This window comes from Cetorhinus maximus, chromosome 14 (genome assembly GCF_964194155.1).
Source record: "Cetorhinus maximus chromosome 14, sCetMax3.hap1.1, whole genome shotgun sequence".
In the NCBI taxonomy this organism is placed as follows: Eukaryota; Metazoa; Chordata; class Chondrichthyes; order Lamniformes; family Cetorhinidae; genus Cetorhinus; species Cetorhinus maximus.
The window spans coordinates 38,744,235-38,771,494 of NC_135892.1; the positions used below are offsets into that span (position 1 = coordinate 38,744,235).

General features: G+C 43.4%; 1 protein-coding gene across 4 annotated transcripts in view; it reads left to right on the forward strand.

The window, feature by feature from the left end:
- Positions 1-27,260, forward strand: part of tulp4a (TUB like protein 4a) — a 408,102-nt gene that overhangs the window by 316,453 nt on the left and 64,389 nt on the right. For all 4 annotated transcript variants that reach the window (XM_078556828.1, XM_078556825.1, XM_078556826.1 and 1 more), the window contains 3 exons: positions 6,883-7,027; positions 8,538-8,682; positions 9,136-9,229. In XM_078556828.1, the coding sequence (XP_078412954.1) occupies positions 6,883-7,027; positions 8,538-8,682; positions 9,136-9,229 (384 nt within the window). The remainder of the gene's footprint in view (positions 1-6,882; positions 7,028-8,537; positions 8,683-9,135; positions 9,230-27,260) is intronic.

Sequence of the window (27,260 nt, forward strand, 5' to 3'; positions counted from 1 at the left end):
GTGAGAATTTTACTCTTTGAAGGAGAGTTTGAATTAAATGTAGAATGTTAGTTGAGAGTTATCACTATGCATTCAATCAGTATGGTGGGCTTTAGAGTATTAGTGAGTTCAAGACGGGATATAACATTAGTAGTTAAACTGAAAAAAACATATGACTGTGAGAAGTAGCAAGTATCGGTCTGGATCGGGCAGGATGTCTGGCATGCAAAAAAAGCTCTTTGCCTCTTCACTCCTCTTCTCAGTGTTCAAGCAGTTCTCGACCTCTGGAACCCCTCAGGAGTGTTTGACCGGAGACTTCCTTCAGATTCTTTGCCTTCTACCTACTGCAAACAACTCTCCCAAAAGTCTCTTACTTTCTACCCTTTTTCAGGATAAATGTCTGGATTGATTATTTGCAAGGCCTTTTGAACCTCTGAAGATTTACTTTCTTGCAAAATACCCCATGAGATGTTGAGTTCTTTGTTGAAATTTTGGGTTAACTGTCCTGCCTATTGGTGTAAATCATTTGCCATTCCATTACTCTTTTGGACCTTGGCATGTGTTCTGGCCATATTCTTACCTCATCTTTTCCTTATCATCTCTCAGCTGTCAGTCCTATCCTAGCCTTCATTCCACCTCTGACAACATACTAACTTCCAAAACGTTTTATTAATTTTGTTATCAGTTATTTATGACTAGGCCTGTCCATTAGGCCTGTGAACATGCATTCACAATGACCATTCTGTGCAGCTGTTCTTACCCCTTATCAAGCTGGTGAACCGGACTATTGTGCACTGCAGACAAGCCTAATGCTCCACCCACTACTGAATTTATATGCCTCAGCATGCATCTTAATGAAGGAAAGTTAAATTAAAGCCTGGCACAACTTCATACTACTTGTTATCTCTACCAACTATGACCTTTAGCTCAAACTAGCCAACCTTATCTAAGAATAATGATTATCCGTAGCTGGTTTCCATGATAGTGAAATCTTAAGCAATTTCCAGTAAAAATGAACATTAAAATGAACCCATTCCTTTACCTAGTTCAAGCTAATTTTATGTGTGTTTATATTCTAACACTATTACTAATTTCTAAATATTTCTAATTTCTAACAGGCTCAATATAGAAGGTTCAGAGGGAAAGCAAATAAGAGAAGCAAAGAGAGGTTATGAGAACAGACTGGCAACTAACATAAAAGGGAATCCCAAAATTCTTCTAAAACATAGACTAAGTGAATTTGTATCTGTCTTTGCCAAGCAAAAATATGCTGCCCAGGTTTACTGAAAGAGCTTGTCATTGAGACCCTTGATGGAAAAAAAAATATTAAAAAAGGAGATATTAGATAGGCTACTTGAAGTTGATAAGTCACTGGAACTGGATGAGATGCACCCAAGGAGACTAAGGGAAGTAAGAGTGGAAATTGCAGAAGCACTGACCATAATTTTCAAACCCTGTTTAGATACAAGAGTGGCGCCAGAGGGCTGAAGAATTGGAAATATTGCACCCTTGTTGAAAAAAGGTGTAAGGATAAGCCCAGCAACTACAGGCCAGTCAGTTTAACCTCGGCGGTGGGGAACTTTTAGAATCGATAATTCGGAACAAAATTGACAGTCACTGGGGCAAATACAGATTACATATACGGATTACGTAATTAAGGAAAGCCAGCACAGATTTGTTAAAGGCAAACCATGTTTATTTAACTTGCTTGAGATTTTTGACGAGGTCACAGAGGGTGTATGAGGGTAATGCAGTTGATGTGGACTTCCGAAAGGCATTTGATAAAGTGTCACATAGCAGGTTTGTGAGCAAAGTTTAAACTCATGGAATAAAAGGAACAGTAGTAATATGGTTACAAAATTGGCTGAATAACAGGAAACAGAGTAGCGGTGATCAGTTGTTTTTCAGGGAACTTGGAGCAAGGCTTGTAGTGGGGTTCTACAGGGGTCAGTGTTAGCCCCCACCCACTTTGCATAATATATATAAATCATAGAATCATAGTATGGTTACAGCGTAGAAGGGGGCCATTTGGTCTGTTGCATCTATGCTGGCTCTCTGAAGGAGCAATTCAACTATTCTGCTTATTGCCTTCTCCCCGTAGCCCTGCGCATTCTTCCTTTTCAGATAATTATCCAAATCTCTCTCGAATACCTCAGTTGAACCTGCTTCCATCACATTCTCAGGCAGCGCATTTAAATCCTAACCACGCTCTGTGTGAAAAAGTTTTTCCTCATGTCGCCATTGCTTCTTTTGCCAATTGCCTTAAATCTGTGCCACCTCATTTTTGACCCTTCCACCAATGGGAACAGTTTTTCCCTTTCTACTCTACTCAGACCCTTTATGATTTTGAGTACCTCTACCAAAATTCCTTAATCTTCTCTTCTCCAAGGAAAACAGTCCCAGCTTCTCCAATTTATCTATGTAACTGAAGTTCCTCATCCCTTGATCCATTCTTATGAATCTTTTCTGCCTTCACATCCTTCCTAAAATGTGGTGCCCAGAACTGGGCACAATACTGCAGTTAAGGCCGAACCAGAGTTTAAAACAATTTTAGCATTTTGCACTTTATGCCCCTATTGATAAATCCAGGACCCCGTATGCTTTATGTTAGGTCAATGTGACATGAAAAGAAATCCAAAACTTTATTCTTTTACCGTTTTTTAAAAATGGACTTTCTGCTGAACCAAAAGCAGATGGCTGCAACAAGTCACATGACCATAGGATTGGCCCTTTGTTCTGGAGGCTACCAAGAGAAGTTACAAGAACAAAGAGTTCCTCAGCCTGTGGAATCTCACACCTCATTGTACATACCCAAAAGCAGAGAAAGTGCAGATGAACTGGCTCCCTAACCTGAACTATCACAAAAGAGAGAGATTGAAACTCACTATACCGGAAGAGATGTTAATAGCCACCTCATCTCTCACCTAAGGAGGAAAATTGGATTCTAGCTAGAAGCACAAAAATTGATTGTTAAGCTGCAATTAACCCATTAATCGGCCATGACACATGACCAAGCCTCTGGCTTTTTGGACAGTTGGACAGTTATAACACTACATCTTTGGCCTCACAGTCAGTCTGCTCTTTAACATCTAACTGGTGAACACCAAGAAGAAGAACTCCCGGCTGAACAACAAACTTCTCGCAGCCTGTCTCTGCTGGAAGATTTCCTACCATCACCTTCAGAACTGACCCAGTTTCTATGCACCAATTTCATCTTGCGGTATCAGAACTGTATAAAGAACTTTCCAGTCTTCAGCCAGCTAAACTCGAGCTCCTACATGAGAGAACTCCTCATTGGACTCTGACTTTGGAATTCCTGTGAACTAATATTCAATTCTGTGGTTCTTGTACTGTTAATATTCATAGTTGTAATTCCCTCTTTCTATTTCCTTCCTCCCCCTTACTGTGTATGTTTGTAATGGAGTGAGAAGTTGTAAACTCCTGGGTTTTGAATATGAAATAAACTAACCTTGTGAGTTAATCATAACGTGAGTTTTCTGCGAGTTATTAGTGAATTGAAAGAAATTAAGGGTTTGGGAAGACACACCACAGCATACTTTAAAAAAATCAAAACGCTTTTTGTTTACAGATAGTTGGTGAGAAAAAATATACAGTCTCTCCTATCTGTAACGTTCATTAACTCCTCTCTCAACCTGTCCTTTCATGTTCAATGATTTATGAACATATACACCCAGATCCCTTTGCTCCTGCATCCCATTTAGAAGTACACCTTGGTGTACAGGGTACAATTAAAAAAGTTACAGATGACAACATTTGGAAGTGCTTTGAACTGTGAGAGGGCTTGTATTAAACTTCAAAGGGACATAGGCTGGTGGTGTGGGTGGATAAATTGCAGAGAAGTGTGAAGTGATTCATTTTGGTAGAAGGAAGGAGGTGAGGCAATAAAAAATTACAGGGTACAATTCTAAAGCGGGTGCAGGAGCAGAGGGAGACTTTGTGGTTTATGCGCAAATTAAGTTGGCAGGGCAGGTTGAGAGAGCTATTACTAAAGCATACAAGGATCCTGGGTTTTATAGGTAGGGGCTTAAACCATAAAAGAGAGGAAATCATGATAAACCTGTATAAAACACTGGTTCAACTTCAAGTGGAAGGAAAGGTTGATGGGAGATTTGAGGTGCATACATTGTGGCTTTCAAAATAGAATTAGATCACTTTCTGAGGAGGGCTATGGGGAAAAGGCAAGGGAATGGCACTAGATAAATTGCTCTTGCAAAGAGCTGGCATGGATACAATCTGCCAAATGGCCTCCTCCTGTGCTGTAACCATTCTATGAAATTAATGCCCTTTAATCAGATGAATTGGTCAGTTGTATTGTCAGTTTCAAACAATACAATCTTTGACCAGTAGATGGTGTTCTCAGCTGGTTTACATAAACCCACAAACCTCTGTGTGGTAGATGCTAACATGCAATAAAACTCTGGTGTTAAATAAATAGGATTATAACTGCAAAATTCTTTACTGTTTCCCATTTTCCACCACTACTGCTCCTGTGTCCTGACCAGACTTCTGTTTTGCATTATTGTGTGACATCAATTTTAGCAAAATATGAAGTTTGCTTTTTTTCATATTGTCATTTGTAAACATATAAGATATATTGGGCCGAACCTTCTGAGGCAATCACCATCAGATGGCAAGATGGTTGGTGGCAGGATGGGTGAGGTGGTAGGTGGCAGGGTTGGTAGGGTGGTCAGGTCGAGTCGGGGGAGTCGGGTCAGGTATGGGAATTGGCGGGTCGGGGGAAAGTTGGAGGGTTGGGAGGGAGAGTTAGAGGGTCGGAGGGGAAAGTCGGAGAGTCGGTGGGGGGGAGGGGAGTCAGGTGGTCTGGGGAGTCGGAGGATCAGGGGTGGGAGTTTAGGGGGGCTTGGGGTCAGTGTGATGTCGGGGGGCTCAGTTGTATAGTTACCCAGGAATTCGACCTGTTTTTTTTTGTTTGTCCAACATTTCTTGGGTAACTATCAAAGTAAGTGAGTCAGAAACTTCCAAAGTCTCTGACTCTAAATCAGAGTTGTAGACTGTTTTGGAGGGTTCCGGATGAGGGCAATTGTCCATCAGCAGTTGAAACTTCCCAGTCAATTCCCACGGAGTCCTGTGTTGGGACTTCCGAGAAGTCCAGTAACATATCCTTCGGGATACAGCTGGTCTACAACCATCCAAAGGCTGGAAGATCTGGGCCATTTAATTTAAGGTAGTGCTGTAATATACTTATTAATTTATTATTTATCACAAGTGCTTCATTATACTAAAATTAACAATCCCCATATGTCAGTCTGAACTTGTGTAGGTTTTTAGTTATAATTTCTTGGCATGAATTGCCACTAGGACAGAGAGCAGGGGGGATCGTTACAGTCATTACAATTAGGAAAATTGGGTGGGATTTGTTAAGGGTTTGCAATCTCCTTGTCTGAGTTTTCATTTTCGTTTGGTGCAATGTCCAGGCAATGCTCTTTACTGAAACAATGCAGACAAAATAAGTCTTTGTTTGCATGTACACGTACAGGGAGGCGGTGGCATAGTGGCCTGCCTCTCCTGGCCTGCTTTGTGGATAGATTTGGGGAGGGAGGAGGAGGACAACAGCTGGATGCATGTGTTCAGCTCATTCCCACTCTCAGGGTCCTCACTTTCACTCACTCACTCACACTCCCACAGACTCACATTCATACTTGAATGGGGGAGATGGTAGCATAGTGATATTGTCACTGAGCTAGTATTCCAGAGACCCAGGATAATGCTCTGGGGACCCAGGTTTGAATCTCACCAAGGCAGGTGGTGAATTCAATACAAAAAACCTGGAATTAAAAATCTGATGATGACCACAAAACCATTGCTGATTGTTGTAAAACCCATCTGGTTCACTAATGTCCTTACCTGGTCTAGCCTACATGTCACTCCAGACCCACAGCAATTTGGTTGACTTTTAAATGCCCTCTGAACAAGGGCAATTAGGGATGGGCAATAAATGCTGGCCTAGCCAGTGACACCCACATCCCATGAATGAATATAAAAAAATGCCTTTAAATGTGTGGCTTAGCACATTCAATCGAGGCATTCAAGAGGGCGTTAGATGATTATTTGAATAGAAACAATGTGCAAGGTTATGGGAAAAAGGCAGAGCAGTGGCACTAAGTCATAATGCTCATTTGGAGAGCCGGTGAAGATATGATGGGCTGAATGGCCTCCTTCTGTGCTGTTAAGATTCTGTGATTCTGAAAAAAGCAAACAAACATGTATAAAACAAAATGTATTTATTTGTTTTATAACAGTGGAACTATCTTTCACAAATGCTTTAAGCTCATTTGACAACAGTAATTTCTAGGCTCCTGTTTTTTGCATTCAATCTGTTTTTGGTCTTCTATTTCTCCTGTTTCAAATCAAATCATAGTTAGATGACAGAGTGTTATGCTAATGTACAGAAGTGACAATCTTGATTTTTTGTTGCAGCCCCAGCAGGAGGTTGTGTGCTTTTTCTAAAGAAAACCTCCTGTCACCAATAGTAGCCAGTTGAAGAAAGCGGCTTTTGACATGCATGTGCCCTTTGACATGATAGCTGGCCACACCTAGGACTATGACCATGTTTTATTTTCCTTCATGTGATAAGTTCCTGTATTCTTAAATTGGGGGGAAAATGCAGTTTTTAATTGGTGCATTTTAATTCTCAAAATGGTGCAGTCAGGTGCATTGGAACATTGTATGCATCTCTGAATTAAATTTCCAACTCTTCTAATTGATTAATTTTCTCAAGTTATATTTCATAGCTTGAATTCTATTATTCGTGGAAGACAAGACATTCTATGACTAATACTTACAAAAGCGTGCCATTTAAAAGTATATAGGATGTGCTTTTGGGCCAGGTTTTAATTTTCTTTTCTTGTATGCTTTTACTAGATGAAATCTATGGAAGCAACTTGATGTCAGCAGTGATTGATAGCTGTAACTGTTCTGACTCCAGCGATATAGAACTAAGTGATGACTGGATTGGCAAGAAATCTCCAAAGATCTCTCGAGCTAGCAAATCCCCCAAACTACCCAGGTACACAAACTACTCAGGACTAACAAATTTGATGATATGAGTTCTTTTAAAATAAAAAAGTTCAAAAAAATTTCCCATAAACCCTTCTACTTGCTTATGCTTTATTGGCATTATTGTTGCTGGTAACTGAAGAATTTTAAGAGCATAAGAAATTTGAGCAAGAGTAGGCTATTCGGCCCTTTGAACCTGCTCTGCCATTTAATAAGATCTTGATGAGCTTCTATTTCAACTCCATTTGCAGAATTTACTACTTGGATATATGTAAGTGCAGTTCTATAGTGCCTTTAATATAGTAACACGTCCCAAGACAGAAGCACTCATAAAATTTAACACCAAACCACATAAGAAGATAATAGGATAGGTAACTAAAGTGTTAGTCTGAGATCAGTTTTAAACAGTATCTTAAAGAAGGAGAGAGGGGTGGAAATAAAGGGAGATTTAGGAGGGAATTTCAGAACTACAGCAGCTGGAGGCATGGCTGGCAATGGTGAAAATTAAAATTGGAGGAGCACATGAGACAAGCAGAGAGAATGGAGGTTTGTAGGACTGGAGGATGTTACAGATACAGGGAGAGGCTAGGCCATGAAGGGATTTGAAACTAAAGCATGAGAATTTTACAATCAAGGCATTGCCAGCCAATTTATGTCAATGAGCAGGGTAATGGGTGAATGGAATTTAATGTGAGTTAGGGTGTGAGCACCAGCATTTTGGATGAGTTTGGAAGGGCAAGGTAATGAAGGATGATGGTTTCAGCAGCATGATCTGAGGCAAGCACATTGCAGATGTGGAGGTGGGTGATCTTAGTGATGGCAAGGATATGTATTTGTCAGTTTATCCTGGTCAAATGGGATGCCAAGGTTGCTGACAGTCTAGTTCAGCCTCAGACAGTGGCCAATGAAAAGGTGGATCCAGTGGCCAGGGAACAGAATTTTTGATCGAAAACAGTTACCTTGGTCTTCTGAGTATTTAGTTGGAGGAAATTTCTGCTTGTGCAGAATGGATGTCAGACATGTAGGCTGACATCAGGTTAGTGGAGGAATCGAAAGTGTTTGTGGTGAGGTAGACCAAGGCATATCAACGTACTGACACCAAGAGGCAGCGTGTGAATGACAATTAGGAGAGAGCTAAAGGTATAGACGCTTTGTGTACTCCAGAGTTTGGAGCATTATGCGTCCTTGGCCCCATCCATCCTTGTTTTATCACAGCAGATTGTACCTTTATAGCTAATGAAATTCAGTGCCACTTTTTGGTAAATTGATTACATCATAAAAATGAATAGAAAATGCACCTAATGCTTCGGAAATATTTCATACACCTCCTGACAATCTGAAAAGCCTTTGCCCTGTTCAATATTTGACTATCAAACCATGTCCCAAGTGTGATTATAAATTATTTTATTTCAACCAGGACAGCTGCTAAAATTAGCCCTAGCAAGCGATGGCTATTGTAACTTCAGCGAATTGTCACATTTGCCCAAACATCATGCTAATTCATGCTAATTTCTCACCAGAATTAATCTCGATGCAAGAAAATCACCCAAGCTTTCAAGGGCTAGCCAGGAGGTATCAAAGTCTCCACGATTGCCAATTAGGAAACCTTCTATTGGTTCCCCAAGCTTAACTCGTAAAGAATTTCCTTTAGAAGATATCACACAGGTATGAAGCTGGATGGGTTTGTTTGATTTTTTACTGGAGTTCTTGTTACTTGACTAAGTTAAATATTTTGTGCAAATTGACTTTTAAAGTATTATTTTTAGTAATTATTCATGTCATGTCCAGAAGAATAGAAAAAAAAAATGAGGGTTTAAAGAACAAATTGCATTTAAAATATTAACTACATATTGAAGATTTGTCTAGTTTTAAATTTTGGGATGTGTGTTAAGATAATGGCTGTTTGTGTTGGAGAGTGAACATTGTCCTCTTTAAATCCAGTATGATAATCATTCCAGATTAGCTACAAGCATGAGCTAAGTAAAGCTCCTACCTTGTCCCAATAATATACCTTAATGTCAAGTTCAAATTAGCACCTTTTTCTGCATCTGCTTGATAATCAGTTCATGATACAGTAAAGCAGCGTTTTGAAAGAAATGTACTTGTCTTTTTTCTCAGCACAACTATCTTGCTCAGGTCACATCTAACATCTGGGGGACTAAATTCAAGATTGTGGGACTGGCTTCATTTCTACCAAGTAATTTGGGTGCAGGTAGGAATTCAAACCTTAACATGCTGTCTAAGAGCAGGTTTGGAATTTTTTTTATTCTTTCATGGGATGTGGGCATCGCTGGCTAGGCCAGCATTTATTGCCCATGAGCCGTCTGTTAATATAATAAATATATTACTCTATATTGCATGCCTTAGAAAAACAAAATTATGATCTAGTGGCTATGACACTCATTCTCATAATGCTGCTTCTAACGATGCTGTGCAGACATACCTGCAGAGTTAAAGCGCCACTGGCAACTTCCCTTCCCGTGAGGATGTGACTGGAATGGAGCATATAGGTGTATCCCCTGCGAGTGTCAGCAGAAGTCACAGGAGCAAAATTATGACATTATCGACATCAGTGGGCTGATGCATGAATACATTGTCTTGAATAAGTGTGGGGGCAGTAGTTGCAGTACTGATTGCTCTGCAACATGTGCAGAACAGACAAGAGGTAGAGACGGGAACCTGTGTGAAGAGGGAGAAACATGAGGGCTATCTTTACAAAGCCTTACCCCAAAAAGGTCTTCCGGGAGCACCAATTTTAAGTTGGGATGAGACAGGCGGATGTGCCTCGGGTGACTTTGCTTTACCAAGGAGATTGTGACTGAGTTAGGTCATCTCCTTCACAAAAATGTGGATCCTCAAATCAGAGTGAGGGCTGCCCTCACAGCTGTGAAAATTACAGTCATTCTGTCATAGTTTGCAACTGTTTCCTTCCAGCCAGCAGTTTGTGACGTTAACAACATGCCACAATCCACAGACCTCAGAAGTATCTGGGAGGCGATGGGCACTCTAAACCACACCCCCCCTCAATGAGGGAAATCCAGAATGAAAGGGCTTCCAGACTGTGCAGAACGCCATTGACTGCGTACAAGTGGTTCTGCAGGCCCCCCACATCAACAGGAAGCAAGAAGGGCTGCCACTCCGTGTACTGTTGGTGTGTAACCCACAGCAAGAAGTTCATCTTAGTGAATGCTTGCTATTCTGCCAGCACCCAAGATGCTTTTATCCTGCAACAGTCAGCAATTTTGACCATATTCAGGCCTCCAAAGCTTACAACAGGATGACTGCTTAGCTATCTCAACGCCATATTGCCACTTTCTCTACATACCCCTTGATGCCCCTAATATTCAAAAATTTATCAATTTCTTTACTGAATATACTCAGTGACCCAGTCTCCACAGCCTTCTGAAGGAGAGAAATCCACAGGTTGACCACCCTCTGAGTGAAGAAATCTTTCCTCATCTCAGTCCAAAATGGCCTGCCCCATATTCTGAGACTGTGGCCCCTGGTTCTAGATTCCCCAACGAGGGGAAACATCCTCCTTGCATCCAGCCTGTCTGGCCCTGTTAGAATTTTATATGTTTCAATCAGATCCCCTCTCATTCTTCTAAACTCTAGTGAATACAGGCCCAGCAGAACCAATCTCTCCTCATAAGACAGTCCTGCCATCCCCGGTATCAGCTTAGTTAACCTTCGTTGCACTCCCTCTATGGCAAGTATATCCCTTCTTTGGTAGGGAGACCAAAACTGCACGCAATACACCAGGTGTGGTCTCACCAAGGCCCTGTATCACTGCAGTAAGACATCCCTATTTCTGAACTCAAATCCTCTTGCAATGAAAGCCAACAAACCATTTGCCTTCCTAATTGCTTGCTGCACCTGCCTATTTACTTTCATTGATTGGTGTACAAGGACACCCAGATCCATTTGTACATCCATATTTCCCAATATATCACCACTTAAATAATACTCTGCCTTCCTGTTTTTCACACCGAAGCATATAACTTCACATTTATCCAAGTTATGCTGCATCTGTCATGTGTTTGCCCACACACACAACTTGTCTAAATCTCCCTGAAGCCTCCTTGCATCCTCCTCTCAACCCACAACCCCACCCAGTTTTTTGTTGTCAGCAAACTTGAAAATATTGCATTTGTTTCCCTCATCCAAGTCATTTATATATATCGTGAATAGCTAGGGCCCAAGCACTGATCCATGAAGTACACCACTAGTCACTGCCTGCCACCCAGAAAGAGACCCGTTTATTCCCACTCTCTGTTTCTGGCCTGTCAACCAATTCTCAATCCATGCCAGTATATTACCCCCAATCCCATGTGCTTTAATTTTGCCCACTAGCCTCTTATGTGGGACCTTATCAAAAGCCTTCTTGAAATCCAAATACACCACATCCACTGGTTCTCCCTTATCTATTCCACTAGTTACATCCTCAAAAAACTCCAGCTGATTAGTTAAGCATGATTTCCCTTTCATAAACCCATGCTGACTTTGTCTAATCCCGTTAATGCCTTCCAAGTGTTCTGTTACCACGTCTTTTATAATAGATTCTAACATTTTCCCCACTACTGATATTAGGCTAACTGGTCTGTAATTCTCTGTTTTTTCTCTCCCTCCTTTTTTAAATAGTGGGGTTACATTTCCCTCCTCAATGTGCCGGTGCCCCGTCCCTCGAAGGCTGGTAGCCCACAAGGCTAACATCAAAAAAGGGATGCAGCGCTGTGACCCATACAATGTACTTAGTGTGCCCCTACCTAAACACTCACCGAGCTCAGTGATGCAACATCCGTATGGTGATGTGCTGCGGTCAGTGGAACCGTTGAGTATGATATCGATACGGATCTCCTTGAGGTGCTTTGTCAGACGTAAGGCACACTGGCACAAATGTGTTGAGGACAGCAGTGCAACTCCTGCGCCTCTTGTAGACTGCCGTAGTGACTAGGATGCTGGAGAGACAGCCCCTTCTGTTGTGTGCTACCGGAATGCCCCTCTGCAATTAGGACCTCATCTCAGCAAGGACACACGCTTCCAAGTCGTCCTCATCCTTCAAAGAATGAGGGCATGGTGAGCCCAATGTGTAACTGCTCACTCTAAGATTGAAGAGGATTGTTGTGATATGAAGTCTAGCAATGCTAGTGGTGATGGGAGCCCATCATGGAGGGCATTTGTCGGAGAGGATAATCACTGCTACTCATCATCATCCACCTGGAATCTGGCGGCTATGAGGGCCTCATGTGCATGCTTGCATTATCTGGATCTTGCTATGGTCTCTTTGCATGCAGCCTTGGCATCATCGACCTCATCAGGCTCAGCCCTCGCAACGTCTTACTCATCGGAGGAGATGTGCAGCTCCTCCATCTTGGCATCTGGCAAGTCCTCCCTCTCCTTTGCAGAGCAAGGTTATGCAGGGCACAGCAAGCCACAGTGATTTGTGAGACCCTCTGGGGAGTGTACTGGAGTGCCCTGTGTAAGACCCTACTAAAGGTTCTTTTCTTGGATATCAACAGCACTCAACAACTTGGTTGAAATATCACCAAAGGTGATACACCTTTATTAAACCACTAAGCTATAATACTTACTCAGGATAATAGCAGTTGCTTAGCTTCCCTGCGAGCCGGAGTCCATCTCGGTGGTTAATCTGATAATGAATTGTCCGTGCACATCTTCTGAGCAACTGGCCAAATTGCTGTAAACACTGAAGCCCTGTTGGTTCTGTGGACTCTTTCCTTATACCTTATCTTTGCATATATGTATATGTGCTATATACGGTAAAGCCTGCTTTTAATCAGTTTAATTGGTTTTCAGTTACATCATTGTACATCTCCATGCTTTCTCCAGATGTACCCTGGTTGGGCCCCTTTTGAAGGTCAAACTTGAGGTACCATAGCCAGCTTGACTCTGCTTTGTTATCTCCAACACCATTATCAATCACCAGAGCTGGGAGAAGGCGGCACATTTATTGCCCCTTAACGAATCTCAGTCTGCTTATCTTCCCTGGTACGAGCCCTCCTACAGTTTGTCATTTTACAGAACTTGCAAAGATTCTAGCAAGACTTTCACTTGACTAAATTAACCACCATGCTTTGCCTTTTGAGCCCCCAGTGCAGTTCAGTACAGTTCGTTGAATATCTTCTGTCTGAGACCTTCTTATACCTTGATGTTACCACCATGAGACAGACTCCAAGCACACAGGATTACACCGCAACCGGTCTACATTAATTAATTTAAAAGAAATAAAGAAGCAGTTACATAGTTAAAAAGTGATTGTACATTAAAAAGGTAAATGGTTGGCTTGCACCTGCCAGATCTGTCGAAGCATCGGAATTGCATCTTCAAGATGCCAGTGGTTTGCCCGTTCAATGCTCGTGTGGCGGAATGAACATCATTGTACCTTCCCTCAGATGGATTTTGTGGCTGCCGCACGGGCATCATCAGCCACATCCTTTGCGAGTAGCCTTTGTCACTGAGGAGCTAACCCTGGATCTTCTGGTCCCTCGAAGATGTCCAGGATCTGCGATTTACTCAAGATGCACTCAAGAAGTCCTGGCAGCTTCCTGGAGATCTGGCACAAACCTGCATGATGCGTTTCTAGCGGTCACAGACCAGCTGTACGTTGAGCGAGCGGAACCCTTTCCTGTTGATGTATTGCACTGCCTGTTGCCAGGGAGCTCTTACAGCCACATGAGTTCAGCCAATGGCACCCTGAACCAGTGGGAATCCCAAGATAGCATCAAAGCCCAGTGCTAAGGCTGCCAGGCTAGAAGTCTGGCGAAGTGCACGTAATTGTGGGCCATGGCAAAAAACGCTTCCATTACCTCCTGTATGCACTTATGAGTGGATGCCTGAAAGATCCCGCAGAAGTCCTCAGTGGAGCCCTTGATTGAGCCACCCACGTAGAAGTTAAGAGCGGCGGTCACTTTGACAGCCACTGCCAATGGATGTCCTCCTAGGCCAATTGGCGTCAACTTCTGGAGAATGTGGCAGGTGCAGGGGTGTCGATGACGGTGATTCTCGCTCATCTGGTGAAAAGACATGCGTCTTCTGTACATGCTCGGTCTTGAGAAGCGCCTACACGGCATGTTTCCTTGACTCACATCCTCTGGGTCCGGAAGGGGCCCTGCTGCTCCTTGCTCATCAGGGTGAAACTCCTCCCTTTGGTGATCCTGGCGCTACTGCAGCACTGTCTTGTGCCTTTGCTCCTGCCTGCATGCGATGATGCAGGCAACATTAAATGCACCTTCCATCTTCCTCAAGTTCTCCTCTCTGTAGGATCATTGCAAGAAAACATCAATGAGCATCAGCCTCCAAACGCACTTTTTCTGCCACTGACTATTGAGTCACTGTGGTTTCAAGGCTTGGTTAGAGTCAAGGCACGTATTCATCACTACAATCCTGGGCAGTGCAATGAACTCATGCAGTATCACAGTGTCCTTCATCCCCTGCCCCCACAACTAGAAATACTGGCCAGTCGCTCGGATGTCCTGCATTTATTCCATGCACTAGATCTTCATTTGGTGCATTCTGAGTACCTGCTTTAGAAAACACTTGAGGGCTAATGTTTAGTGAAGTGTTGAGATAACTTTAATGGGGGCTGGGGGCTTCCATCTCTGAACCTACAAGCTGCAAAGTTCGGAGGTGATGTTTCAAATGGGCATTCGCGGTTTGTCCAGGTGCCCACTTCACACTGGAGAGTTAACACTATTGGGACAAGGGGTTATTGCAAGCAGATCGATGATTGGAACTAATCGGAATTAATGCTGCATAAGATTTAAGACTCCAGATTGGGATATTCAGTGGTGGTAATGCCATTGAACGTCAAGGGGCGATGGTTAGATTCTCTCTTATTGGAGTTGGTCATTGCCTGGCATTTGTGTGAGACATAGAAACATAGAAACTAAGTGCTGGAGTAGGCCGTTCGGCCCTTCGAGCCTGCTCTGCCATTCATTATGATCATGGCTGATCATCCAACTCAATAGCCTGCTCCCACTTTCTCCCCATATCCTTTGATCCCTTTCACACCAAAAGCTATATCTAACTCCATCTTGAAAACATACAATGTTTTGGCCTCAACTACTTTCTGTGGTAGCGAATTCCACAGGCTCACCACTCTCCGGGTGAAGAAATTTCTCCTCATCTCAGTCCTAAATGGTCTACCCCGTATCCTCAGACTGTGACCCCTGGTTCTGGACTCCCCCACCATTGGGAATGAGTGGCGCGAATGTTACTTGCCACTTGTCAGCCCAAGCCTGGATATTGTCTAGGACTTGCTGCACTTGGACATGGACTGCTTTAGTATCTGAGGAGTTGCAAATGGTGCTGAACATTGTGCAATCATCAGTGAACATCCCCACTTCTGACCTTATGATGGAAAGAAGGTCATTGATGAAGCAGCTGAAGATGGTTGGGCTGAGGACACTCTGATATCCTGGAGCTGAGATGACTGATCTCCAACAACCACAACCATCTTCCTTTGTGCTAGGTATGACTCCAACCAGCGGAGAGTTTTCTGCTTGATTCCCATTGACTCCAGTTTTGCTAGGGCTCTTTGACGCCACACTCAGGTCAAATGCGGCCTTGATGTCAAGTGCAGTCGCTCTCACCTCATCTTGGGAATTCAGCTCTTTTGTCCATGTTTGAACTAAGGCTGTAATGAAATCAGGAACTGAATGGCGCTGGCGAAACCCAAACTGTGCATAAGTGAGCAGGTTATTGCTAAGAAAGTGCCGCTTGATAGCACTGTTGATGACCCTTTCCATTACTTTGCTGTTGATTGAGAGTAGATTGATGGGGCAGTAATTGGTTGGGTTGGATTTGTCCTGCTTTTTGTGCACAGGACATACCCGGGCAATTTTCCACAAAGCTGGATAGATGCCAGTGTTGTAGCAGTACTGGAACAGCTTGGCTAGGGGTGTGGCAAGTTCTGGAGCACAAGTCTTCAGCACTATTGCTGGAATATTTTCAGGGCCCATTGCCTTTGCACTATCCAGTGCCTTCAGCCGTTTCTTGATATCACGTGGAGTGAATTGAATTGGCTGAAGACTGGCATCTGTGATGCTGGGGACCTCCAGAGGGGACCGAGATAGTGGCCGTCAGATGGTGGTCCTCAGGTTTTATGACCAGACCAGCTTCAACCTGCCTTGTGTTACTGCCCAAATCCCTCCCATCCTCCTGGAGGAGCATAACATTCAGGTTTCCCTCCCTCCAATAACTCTTTAAGTTTCTCCCCCTATAATCCTTGATCCCATTGCAATTGTTTGATATCCACGTGTTACCCCCAAGTCATTAGAGGTGGATGTTCCTATGCCGCATGTTGACCTTACCCCTCCCCATCTTGAGGCCATTTGTACTGTGAAATACAGACACTGCCCCCATGAAACTATCGAGTGCCTGACCCAAACCACTTTGTCCCGATCTGTAGGCTGCAGATGCCATCCGCGTCCCAGTATTATGCCCGAAACCCCCCGGATGACATGCTTAAGGTGATGACCACTCCCTGGGCATGACTGACACTGGACTGACATGCCCTCCCCCTCCCTGGACTGAGACAAGGACACTCTTTGCAAGCTCAACTGTCTAAACTGAAGATTCATTACTAGGCTCTCTCGCCATTCTGGCAATGAAGGTTTTTCTCTTCTCCTTCCCTCCTTCCCCCATGCACCCCGCCCCCCCAGTTATGTGTCTGTGTGCAATCATCACCATTCTTCCCCCCACCCACCGCAGTCATGTGTCCGTGTCATCCTTCCCCAATTTTCCCTCTCCCCCCCACCACAGTCAAGCATTTTCCCTCCAGCTCCTTCCCTTGCCTTTGTCTTGTCTCTCCCCACCTAGTCAAACCTTTCATCTGTAGCACATTAGCACCCATCCCCACCTTCCAGTCTGGTATATAGAGCCTTGCCTGAGATACCCCCTGAAGTTGATGTGCTGAAGCCTGGCTTGGAGTCTGCGGAAGTGCGAGCGTAGTGCAATGCAAGGTAGGCGAACTTGCCTCAAAGCCATGAGCGAAATGCCATTCACCAGGTGCACGTCACTTATATCTGGTTGTGATGCACATCAGTCTGATTAGATGCCAACATTTCCTTTTGATCTGGCATCGGGATGCGATTCTGGTGAGCTGCCTTCGTAATGAGTAAACATGACATTCTAATTTATTCAAATGCGACCCGCCATTGAAGACTAGAGAAGACGATCGCTACCTATTTTCCTGCAGACAGGAAATTGACTTTTTGGCTCGCACAATATTTTCCCTTTCCGCCCACCATAGTGCCCGCCACGGGCGGGAGTGGAAAATCCTGGCCTAAGTGAATTGTGAACAGAGTGGGAAATCGAGAATTTGATAAGTAGTTCGAATCATGGACAGGTGATAAGCTGATAATTTGGAAGTGTGTAAGAATTTGGACCTGATTAATATTTGGGGCTGCTAGTAATTTTAGTCAATTTTACTTTGTATCCCAAATCCACAATTCTCACTGTGGGTCTCACCTACAAGATACAATCAAATGAGAGAGACAATCAGGTGTGCTGAATCAAAGTAGAATGTATTAAGTAAGAATGGTAAATATACTTCACAAAAGGCAGTAAAGACAGCATGGACTAATCCTCAAAGGCCACGACTCCTCCGAGCGCTGTCAGCACAGTTGAAGTCTTTCTCTTCAACTTGGTTTAAGCTGTGTCTTCAGGAGAGTTATCACCGCAGGAGCAATGGTGAAGACACTGCCAATGATGTCTTGAAACTTTCGATGTTCATCCCTAATTCTGAAAGTCCTTGTGCCATATTTGTATGTGGCTTGTATTATCCCTTTCAGTTGATCAGTATTGAGGTCACTAGCTTTCTCTCCCCACGTTCATGGCTCAAGTCACATAACCAGTAACTGAAAACAGATGTTCATCGCTTGTACTCAGTGTTATCTCCAGATGTTACATTAAATAAAAGTACAAATCACATGTTGCATCTTTATCGCAAAATATAGCTATTTGACCTCCTCGATGTTTTCACACAGATGGGGATGCATGTCCTGACAGCTATTAGTACCAATAGAAAGCTATTGGTGAAATAGCAAAAACAACCAAAGAAAATGTCTTAAATGCTATACTCAATTGATTATATGTAAATAATCAATATGTTAGAAAACTATTCTAATCAAAAGGTACTAGCCTTTATCAGCACAGGGAGAGATTCATGCTGAGTCACTTCTGTTCCACTTTGAGTATGGCTTTAAGGTGCTGTGAACACTCCAAACAAGCAGGCAAGCTAACTCTTATTAGTAAGTCAATTCTCTCAGTATTGACAGCTTTGAGCCTCACAGCTGTAACTGCTAGCAGCCCGATCAATTTAACAAAAAGCTACTGCGGATGCTGGAAATCCAAAACAAAAACAGAATTACCTGGAAAAACTCAGCAGGTCTGGCAGCATCGGTGGAGAAGAAAAGAGTTGACGTTTCGTTATTATATTTCACCCCTCTCCTAACTATACTTAAGTTCTGTTGAAGGGTCATGTTGGACTCGAAACGTCAACTCTTTTCTTCTCCACCGATGCTGCCAGACCTGCTGAGTTTTTCCAGGTAATTCTGTTTTTGTTATCAATTTAACTGTTTAATTACCTCTCTCTAGGCAGGCAAGAACTTAAGCTAGTCCGAAGTGTGGTTAGTATGAGATCCCAAAATGTTAGTCCTAAAAAAGTGGGAAGTATGAAGTTGAGAATTTGGTCATAATTTGGCATTGTGGGAGAGGGAAGTACTTTTTGTCATTAAAGGTGGTCATGTTTTGTCTAAGGTTGGGGCATTAAGTATTTAATTTTTTTCACTAAAATAAAAACAAAATACTTTGGATGCTGGAAATCTGAAACAAAAACAGAAAATGCTAGAAAAACTCAGGACTGGCAGAATCTATGGAGAGAGAAACAAAGTTAACGTTTCGCGTCTGTATGACTTCAGAACTGAAAGGAAGTAGAAATGTGATGGATTTTATGCTGTTTAAGAGGGGGTGGAGCAGATGAAACAAAATAGAAGGACAGGGATAGAAGGGAGCTCAGGAGAGTCAAGGACACAAGACAAAGGAAGGGTAGTGTTAAAGACTAAAGAAGTTGCTGGTAGTGACATAAAGGTAAGATAACAATGTGTTAATAGCAGAAGGGTCAGCGCTCAGTGGGGGTGGTGGGTGTTAGGGAAAATAGATAAATAAAAGAGATTAAAAAATATAAAAAAGAATAAACAAATAAAAATAAATGTAAAAAATTTTTAAATTGGTTTTAAAAAGGGGTAAAGATGGAGGAAGAAAGTTCATGCTCTGAAGTTTTTGAACTCAATGTTAAGTCCGGAAGGCTGTAAAATGCCTAATCGCAAGATAAGGTGCTGTTCCTCCAGTTTGCATTGGGCTTCACTGGAACATTGCAGCAAGCCAAGGACGGACATGTGGGCATGAGAGCAGGATGGCGCGCTGAAATAGTAAGCTACAAGAAGGTCTGGGTCATGCTTGTGGACTGAGCAAAGGTGTTCCGCAAAGCAGTCACCCAGTCTGCGTTTAGTCTCCCCAATGTAGAGGAGACCGCATTGGGAGCAGCGAATACAGTAGACCAAATTGAAGGAGGTGCAAGTAAAGCTTCACCTGAAAGGAGTGTTTGGAGCCTTGGACGGTGATGAGGGAGGAGGTAAAGGGGCAGGTGTTGCACCTTCTGCGATTGCATGGGAAGGTGCTGTGGCAAGGGGATGAAGAGTTGGGGGTGATGGAGGAATGGACCAGGGTGTCATGGAGGGAATGGTTTTTACGGAAGGTTGAAAGGGGGGTGTGGGGAAGATGTGTTTGGAGGTGGCATCATGCTGGAGTTGGCAGCAGCGGCGGAGGATGATTCTATGAATGCAGAGGCGGGTGGAATGAAAACTGAGGACAAGGGGGACCCTATCATTGTTCTGGGAGGGAGGGGAAGGGGTGAGGGCAGAGATGCGAGATATGGAACAGACATGGTTGAGGGCCCTGTCAACCACATTGGGGGTGGGGGGGGAACCCTTAGTTAAGGAAAAAGGAAGACGTGTCAGAAGTGCTGTTTTGGAAGGTAGCATCATTGGAACACATGCAATGGAGGCGGAGGAACTGGGAGAATGGGATGGAGTCCTTATAGGAAGCAAGCTTTGAGGAGCTGTAGTCAAGGTAGCTTTGGGAGTCGGTGGGCTTGTAATGAATATTGGCAGACAGTCTATCATCAGAAATGGAGACAGAGGGGTTAGGGAAGGGAAGGGAAGTGTCGGAGATGGACAATGTGTAGGTGAGAGAGGGGTGGAAATTGGAAGCAAAATCAATAAATTTTTCCAGGTCCAGACGAGAGCATGAAGTGGCACCGATACGGTCATCAAGGTAACGGAAAAGAGTTATGGGAGGGGACCTGAATAGGACTGGAACAAGGAATGTTTCACATACCCCACAAAAACGCAGGGATTATTGGGGCCATGCGGTATCCATAGCCACACCTTTTATTTGGAGAAGTGAGACAAGTTAAAGGAGAAATTGTTCAGTGAGAGAATTAGTTCAGCCAGACGGAGGAGAGTGGTGGTGGATGGGGATTGTTCGGGCCTCTGTTCAAGGAAGAACCAGAGAGCCCTCAGACCATCCTGGTGAGGGACAGAGGTGTAGTGGGACTGGACGTCTATAGTGAAGGGGAGGCGGTTAGGGCCAGGAAACTGGAAATTGTTGATACGATGTAGGGCATCAGAGGAATCATGAATGTAGTAGGAAGAGACTGGACAAGGGGAGAGAGAATACAGTCAAGATAGGAAGAAATGAGTTCCATGGGGCAGGAACAGGCTGACACGATGGATTTACCAGAACAGTCCTGTTTGCAATTTGAGAAAGAAGTAGAAGTGGGCTGCGCAGGGTTTGGAGACTATGAAGTTGGAAGCCGTAGAGGGAAGATCTCCAGAGGAAATGACGTCAGTGATAGTCCTGGAAACAATGGCTTGATGTTCGGTGGTGGGGCCATGGTCCAGGGGGAGGTAGGAAGAAGTGTCTGAGAGTTGGTATTCAGCCTCTGCAAGGCAGAGGTCAGTACACCAGACAGCAACAGCACTACCCTTGACGGCAGGCTTGATAACAAAGTCAGGATTGGACATGAGAGAATGGAGTGCAGCAAGTTCAGAAGGAGACAGGTTGCAGTGGATGAGAGGAGCAGAGAAATTAAGACGGCCAATGTCATACCAACAGTCTTGAATGAAAAGGTGGCATAGTGGTACTGTCACTGGACTAGTAATCCAGAGACCCAAGGAAATGCTCTGGGGACCCAGGTTCAAATCCCACCACGGCAGATAGTGGAATTTGAATTCAATAAAAAATCTGGAATTAAAAGTCTGATGATGACCATGAAACCACCCCTATGTCCCTTTTTTCTTCCTTTCCTGTCTTTCTTAAACACCTTGTACTCAGGCATATTTAACACCCAGTCCTGCCCTCCTTTGAGCCAGATCTCTGTTATAGCAATAATATCATAATTCCATTTGTCAACCTGTGCCTGTAGTCCGCCAATCTTATTAACCACACTCTGTGCATTCACATACGTGAACACTGATTTAGGCTTTTTTACTTTCCCCCTTACTCTGACCCCATCTAATGACTTACTATTGCGTACTCTAGTTCTATCAAACTCACCAAGTATTCTATTTACATTGATACTACTCTCTGATGTATCAGTTAATACTTCCCATTGCCAGTTTTTCTCCTCTCCACTCTGGATTTCCCTTCAGGTTCCCATCCCCTTGCCAATCTAGTTTAAACCCTCCACTAGTAAAGTTCCCCACGAGGACATTAGCCCCAGTCCTGCTAAGGTGTAACCCATTCTTCTTGTACTGGTCCCAACTGCCCCAGAAACCTTCCCAATGCCTCAGAAACCCGAGGCCCTCCCTCCTACTCCATTTCTCCAGTCACGTGTTGAACTGCTCAATCTTCCTATTCTTATGCAAACTAGCATGTGGTACTGGGAGTAATCCTGACATTACTTCTCTTGAGGTCCTGCTGTTTAATTCCCTTCTTAACTCCCTAAAATCTACTTTCAGGACCTCATCCCTTTTCCTACCTATGTCATTGGTCCCAGTGTGGACCATGACCTCTGGCTGTTCACCCTCCCCCAAAAGAATGTCCTGCAGCCGCTCTGTGATATCCATGACCCTGCCACCAGGGAGGCAACATACCATCCTGGAGTCACGTCTACGGCTGGAGAAACACCTGTCTGCTCACCCACCTGTGGAATCCCCTATCATATAGCACCTCCAACCTTCCTCCCCTCCTGTGCAGCTAAGTCACCATGATGCCACGAACTTGGATCTTGCTGCAGTCCTCTGAGGAACCATCTCACTCACCAGCATTCAAAATTGCAAAGCAGTTTGAGAATGAGATAGCCTCAGGGATTCCTGCACTACCTGCCTGTTTCTCTTAGATACTCTAGCGGTCACCCATTCTCTCTCTGCCTGTGTACTTCTTAGCTGCGGTGTGACCATCTCTTTACACGTGCTATCCATGTAATCCTTAGCCTTGCAGATGCACTGCAGTGACTCTAGCCACCGCTTGAGTTACACAACCCGGAGCTCAAGTTTCTGCAGCTGGTGACACTTCCTGCAGATGTAGTCATCGAGGGCACTTTGTGCTTGCACAACTTCCCACATCCAGCAAGATGCACATTCCACATGGCTGAGCTGCACTGACATACCTTAAACTATATATTAAGTGGCTACTACAGTGTGGTATAATATAATATAAAATAACTCACCTGTATATGTGGCTTCTAGCATGCGTAAGTGGGCCACAGTGCAAGCCCGGTGGATAATCTTAAATTGGTTTTCAGTGTAATTGTTAACCCAATCAGGATGGTTTAGCAAATGTTGTCCAATCATGGAATCACATCTAATCGTGGACACTATTAGAGTTTTGCATGCACGGGCTAGTTGGGTACGGTCAGTACTTTGCCTGTTGCGAACAACTGAAGGGACGTGCTGTTTGATATGATCCACCAGTCAGCATCGCACAAGCACTGAGATTAATAAATGACATGACTCATTTATGTGTTAGACGGAACATCTTTTTGGCTTGATGGCCGCATCCAGTTAGTGGAGAATATCACTCATGTTGCTACTGCATAGTAACAATGTGCAATGGCTAGCTTCATCTGTTGCTCAAATTTTTGAGATAATGGTCAGTACCAATGGTTAATTGTCCCATGACCAATCAGAGTTGACTGCCTAGTTTGAATTTGAAACTATCCTGCATGAGAAGAGAGCACTGATTGGTTGGCAAGTGGATTCTGATTGACAGAGGAATTGCCATGGGGAATGCTGCAGAGAACAGTTAAATTTTAACTTTTAACTCCCACGCTTTCATTTCAAATTCACACCAAGCAAGTCGATTCTCCTTGGTCAAGGCATTACCATGGCGCAATTGAGTAACAGCATAAGATCTCTTCACCTGTTGCTCAAATTTTTGACTCGCCTTACGCTTCCTGGGTAATCTGAGGTAGACTAGGCACTTTTCAGGACTGAAAGTGGATTGTATCAAAGGCCATGTCCATTCAGCTGTTTGCAACAGGCAAAGTACTGACTGTACCCAACCAGTCTATGCTTGCAAAACTCAAAACATGTCCAACATTCGATGTGATTCTGTGATTGGACAACGCTTGCTAAACAATCCTGATTGTGCTAATAATTACACTGAAAACCAATTCAAAATTATCAGTTGGGTTTGCAGTGTGGCTCGCTTATGCATGCCAAAAGCTACATTTTTTCATATATATTGTCCTGTACTTTGCAGACAGAAGGAGCATGTCCACGTATTGCACCTTTTTCAACCAAATAAAAGATTGTGGGACGGCCATTCCCTGGTTCATTCCCCTTGGAATTTGCCGTAACCAATCAGAGTCAGCCTGCCTGGTTTGAATTTGAACTAAAGCTTGGCAGTTAACTGTTCTCTGGTGCATTCTCCATTACAACATCTCTACCAATTAGAGTCCTCTTGCCAACCAATCATCACTCTTTTTTCATGCAGCATAAATTGTTATTCCTTTTACTATTGGTATTCTTGTGAACTGTCCTGACGAGTGCAAGACAAAAAGCTTCAACAGCATCTCTTTTCAGTAATACTCAAGTTCTGTACTATCAACTAATTACGATTAAAATTTCTGTGAAAACAGGTACAATAGGAGGAATTAAAACCAGGGGGAGGTTGTGGGTTTGGGAGTGGATGTGAGCTTAAAGCCATGAAATTGGTAGTGCGCCAGAACCTGCTAATTTCTAGGTTTCACTCCATTGCATTAAGCTGCATGTGTGTATTCCCCTCCAGAGGGATGGGTTGGCAATTAACGTTCATTCATCACTCAATTAGAATGGTGTTGACCTTGTGTGATCTACAGGTTTCTCAGGATTCCTGAATTTCATCAATGAAAGCAAGGCGAGAACATAGTGAAATTTGAGAAGATCAATAGATCTTGGAAAAATGGCACTCTTATCTGCTAGTGATGAGTGTTCATTATCTACACTTCAGAGGTTTTGTCAACACTTGAATTAAGAATGCAAGAAATAGGAACTGGAGTAGTCCATTTGGCGCTTTGAGCCTGCTTTGCCATTTAGCATGATTATCGCTGATGATCTACCTCAACTCCACCTCCCCACACTAACCAAGAAGAACATAAGAAATAGGAGATAAAAACATAAAACTACTGCGGATGCTGGAAATCCAAAACAAAAACAGAATTACCTGGAAAAACTCAGCAGGTCTGGCAGCATCGGCGGAGAAGAAAAGAGTTGACATTTCGAGTCCTCATGACCCTTCGGCAGAACTGGTTAGATGTATCAGATCACGTATGCTGCCTTAGACTGGTCCTCAGATGACCAGCAACAGCAGTAACCTGCTGGTCACAGGCCTGTAGCAGTGGAGGTGAGAGAGCAGCAGCAGAGAGTTGCGGTTTGCAGCAGGCAGAATTTCAGATTCATTGACTTATTGGAACAGCAGTGTTGTCTCAGGAAATTCAGATTGTCACTTCCAAGTAGTGGCAGACATCTGCAACCTGTTGGAAGAAGACTTGCTGCCAGCTGGACCTGTTGGCCATGTTTAACCACTGTCAATGTCAAAGGGTATCTACTGGCAATATCTATTGGATCCCAGTCGGCAGTCCACAAACTCATAAGACTGTTGGCTTATTTGCCCATGATGATGCTAGTGTTACGATCCTGTTAGGGGCATCAACATTTAAAGAAGAAAACCAAACACATAGTAATTCATTACAGAACTATGCCTCAAGATTTCACTTTTTTATAACAAAAATGAACATTATTTTACATATAAAGAGAAATTAAACAAAGCAAGCACCACTAACTTAACACCATAGCTTATAAACACTTATGCTATAAACTCAGGTCTACTTTTTACTTTGTCCCAAGAGTTCCCCTATCTTATGAAATCTTGAAGATTCATTCACTTTTCCTGAGACCAACCCAAAAGAGATGCCACAGCCCTCTGGAATTTGTTTTAATTCTCCTTACTATTCCAGCTATTCCTCGAGGTGCCAATTACATGGGGATCCTTCCATTAGCATTTGCCTAAGTGATCCTCTAATTTTCTTTAAAAACCCCAGGACTCTGGACTCCTTGTCCTGCCTTTGGGCCTATTTAGACTGTTTTTCCCAGTCTGCTCCCACGGCTTCTGTACAGCCCTTTCCAAGCTGACTGCTTTCTACAACAAGGCTCTGTGAGGGCCACAGTAGATTTCTTCCACTAGCTGCAAGCTAGAGCAAATTTTCCAGTTGCTTTTCCCTCACAAAACCCAAACTGAACTGCTTCATACACAGCAAACACATGCATATAAATTAAATCAAAGAAGCACCTAACCCCGCACCCTGTCCCCAAGATGACAATGGCATGCTTTGGGATGTTTCATAAAAAATGTAAAAGAATTATTTTATCTTCAATACAATTCATTGATTCTGTAATCCATATGAATAATGTCTTTCTCAAATGGAGTTTTATGATCCTTTTTCACAGAATTGCTAGCTATTAGTTTCTTTTATGGAGATAATGATGGACACTGTGGCTCTGCCAAGAAGTCCAGAAATGAGTCGTCTATTATTCAAGCTTTTCACTATCAAATCTGATCTTGGGGGACAGACACAGGCTACTGTTTAAATTTAATAGATCCAGGTTTGTTTGAGTTGCATTTACATCAGAGTTGTTTTCCTCAGTTTCTCAACCAGATGGCCCCATTTTCTAAGTTAAAACTTTAATTCCTAAAACTAGAAGTTACATTCCAAAACATGTGCGTTATGAGCTAGATTTTTGCAACATTAGTTGGAATGAGTGGGTTTACACCTCTGGCTGGCTTCCAGAGTGTTGAGTGAAGAGTGTTGTTGACCACACATACATGACAATCTCAGCAGGACTCAACCACAAGAACTTTCACTCCATAATTGTGCTACTGGTGTGCAACCACAAAAAGATCTGTATGAAAGTATGTGCAAGATTTCCAGACAATTGCCATGAGTTTTTGTCTTGCGGGATGCTTTGGGATGATTCAAACAGAATCATCTTCCTGACTTCTTTGCAACAGAAGCAGAGTTAATGGGTATTAAAAGCAAAATACTCTGCATGCTTGAAATCTGAAATACAAATTGGGAAAACTGGTAAAACTCGCAGGCCTGAATCATCTATGGTGTGAGAAACAGAGTTAACATTTCAAGTCCATATAACTCTTCTTCGGAATTTGAGGAAGGTAAAAATGTAATGGGTGTCATGCTGTTGAAAAAGGAGGGAGGAGCAAGTGAGCAAAATACAAGGTTGGGGATAGGGGGCAGGAGTGATTAAAAGACAAAGATGTCATGGAACACAAGGCAAAGGGAATGGAGGGACTGTTCAGAGACAAGGGATACCCGCTTAAAATGTGACTGATGACACTTCTCAGAAACCTGAGAAATGATACCCAGGAACACTAAAATCAATGCTAGGTCACTACCAGATGTGCCATTGACCAAACCCATCAGCAGGTGTCTCAACAGATCTGGAGGCAGATTTCAGTAACCTCCAGTCAGGATGTCCAGAATGAACATAATTGCACAGCACTGAGGTTTGGACTGCAGGCGGGCCAAGCCATGGAGCGTAGATCCTCTTCAGAGGATTCTGACCGAGGCAGAGGAGGAAGATGAGGAGAGAAAGAGTGATAAGGGCAATGCATCACTAGCTGCAGATACTTCTGACACAGGATCCCCTGATTATTGCTAG